General features: G+C 40.6%; 1 protein-coding gene across 1 annotated transcript in view; it reads left to right on the top strand.

Annotated features, from left to right (window-relative positions):
- Positions 1-748: 748 nt before the first annotated feature.
- The window catches only part of MMP27 (matrix metallopeptidase 27), a 23,279-nt gene continuing 21,398 nt past the window's right edge, over positions 749-2,629 (top strand). The window contains exons 1-2 of the mRNA XM_011984399.1: positions 749-866; positions 1,698-1,936. Of these exons, the coding sequence (XP_011839789.1) occupies positions 765-866; positions 1,698-1,936 (341 nt within the window). The 5' untranslated portion in view covers positions 749-764. The remainder of the gene's footprint in view (positions 867-1,697; positions 1,937-2,629) is intronic.

The raw sequence follows: 2,629 nt of genomic DNA, 5'->3' as shown, positions 1-2,629 counted from the left end.
GAGACCCTCCATCCCATCTTCCATAGCTGTCTACATATACATTTTGTTCCAGTGAGGCCAGATTTCCTACGGCTCATTTCTCCTGTGTTGCCTCCTTCCCATGGCCTCTTTGCACTCACACTCCTTTTTACTTCCTCTGTAAAACCAAATTCTACCCCTTCTCCAAAACCCAGAGCAAGCCCTAGTGCAAGCCCCAGTGCAGGCTGTATTTAACTTGTGTAAAACCTCAAGGCCACACTCATAAGCAGTGGTCTGCCTTTGGCCCTTCTTAGTCTTTATAATCTGTACTGTGTATTTGCCCACTTGCTTCCACTACATTAATTTCTGCATGTGTCTGAATTCTCCAACAAGATTGCATTCACAGGGGCAGGCAAACAGTAGGAATTCAATAAACATTTGAAGTTTACCTTAATTAATAAGGGTAGTCTGATTCCTGATTCATTTGTCTTTTTATGATAATGTCCTACCAAGATATTTTGAGATTGCCCTCAAAAGAAAACTTTGCAAGGAAAAAAATAACGTGGCGGCTCACTTCCCAGTCTATTCAATTCAGTCATAAGCACTAACTGTGTTTACTAAATAACTGCAGACCAAGATTACAAAATCAGCTCAGTCAAAAAAAAAAGCAAATCATGACACACTTTATGGCAAGTGTCCTTTTCTGTTATTAATTAAATGATGATACAAGCCAATTCATGCCACGTCTCACTATTATTTTCTAAATTCTCTGCTAACAGAACCGGCTTCAGCTGAGAAAGAGAGGAATGAAGCACCTTCTGCTTCTATTTTTGTTCTTTATAACATTTTCTTCTGCATTTCCTACAGTCCGAATGATGGAAAATGAAGAAAACATGCAACTGGCTCAGGTATTGTCTTAATAAATGATATCGATGACTATTGATATAAAGCTTATTTTATTGATTCTTTTGGGACTTAAAAAGAAAACACATTCCTGCAAAAGAGTCCTGAACTTTTTTGTGAGAAGGAGCTGCTTTTCATTTGTCTAGCTCTAAGGGTATCAAGAAATTGTGTGGGGGGCTGGGCCAGGGAGGGGGAAAGGATCTGCTATAACTTTTGGCAATGGTCACAAATGAAGGGATGTTTAGTGAGAGGAGAAAGGAGAGAGCCCTGCAAGGCGTGGAGATCGCTATAGAAGCATTACAAGACTACCAGGTGGACCCAGTCTACAATTTGGAGCCCTAATCCCTATTTGTATGAAAATAATACATTGCTTTACAGATTCCCTCTAAAAATCAGTTCAGTTAACTTTTTATATTTGGTTAAACCAAATAGATGTGCACAGTGGATAACCACTTATTTCTTCTAGAATTTGTTTCAAAGAAACACTAAAATGAAAGTAACAGCAAAAATATGTAAGATATGTCAGCATTTAACAGATAGACGAAGCTTCATTCTCTTCTGCAGAAGTTTATGAGTCATGTACTTTGGCTAATTCTGGGCACTCGTAAGTCAACCAAGTCTTGGAAATTGAAAGAGCAGGGTGACTTACTATTTTACTCTTTGTGTCCTTCTTTCCTCCTTCACTCCTCTCTTTCTCTCATTACTTCTTTTTTTTTTCCCTCCTCTTCCTATTGCCAAAAGAAATTTTAGGCAATTTTGCTTTATCCTGAGATGGAGATTTGCTCTCCTGTAGTCTGTGTCTCTTTTTTTTTTTTTTTTCTTATCTTTTTGGTCAGGCATATCTCAACCAGTTCTACTCTCTTGAAATAGAAGGGAATCATCTTGTTCAGAGCAAGAACAGGAGTCTCATAGATGACAAAATTCGGGAAATGCAAGCATTTTTTGGATTGACAGTGACTGGAAAACTGGACTCAAACACCCTTGAGATCATGAAGACACCCAGGTGTGGGGTGCCTGATGTGGGCCAGTATGGCTACACCCTCCCTGGGTGGAGAAAATACAACCTCACCTACAGGTAATGCTTCTATCAGCTTATTTCCACCTAATCCAAAGGAACATAAAGATAATTTCCGAGGAACAGAATAATATTCATTCATTTGACTGAGCACTTCCTGGGTGCACAGCACATCATAGGCTCCATTTACGGTATCTTCCCAACAAACCTGTGCTATAGGCTCTGCTGCTACCGCCACCTTAAATACAGAGAAAGTGAAACAAAAGTTTATTTACCATGGCTGAGGTTACACAGCTCTTGCTGGCTCCAGCAGACATGCTGTCATCTCTAGCCTCTGCCACCATCATATAAGCTCTGAACAAATGCTATCATCTGACTGCAGATACTTGACAGTATGGATGAAGGGTGCTCAAGAGAAAATGGGGAGATCCTGGAACACAACCAGTTGATGTCAGAGACATGTGTGTGTGAGAGAGATAGTTGCCAAATCTCAGATGAGCCCCCCAGAGCAAAGTAAGGTGTTTCCCTCAGACATCTCAAGGAAAAGGGGGCTGGCTGACTCATTGTGGGAAGAGGAGGCGGTATGCCCTCGATCTGAGACAGGGGCAGTCACCTTGACCACCACTCTAGAGCCTTTCTGATAGTTCTTCTTTCATCTTACTGAGTGCTAGGACTTGAGATAAAAATGAGTTTAGCAAGATAGGGAACATAAACAAGAGAAAGATCTTTTCCTGAGCAATTCTTGTGGTTCTC

Source organism: Mandrillus leucophaeus, unplaced genomic scaffold (genome assembly GCF_000951045.1).
Source record: "Mandrillus leucophaeus isolate KB7577 unplaced genomic scaffold, Mleu.le_1.0 Scaffold267, whole genome shotgun sequence".
NCBI lineage: Eukaryota > Metazoa > Chordata > Mammalia > Primates > Cercopithecidae > Mandrillus > Mandrillus leucophaeus.
This window is presented reverse-complemented; position numbering and strand designations above follow the sequence as displayed.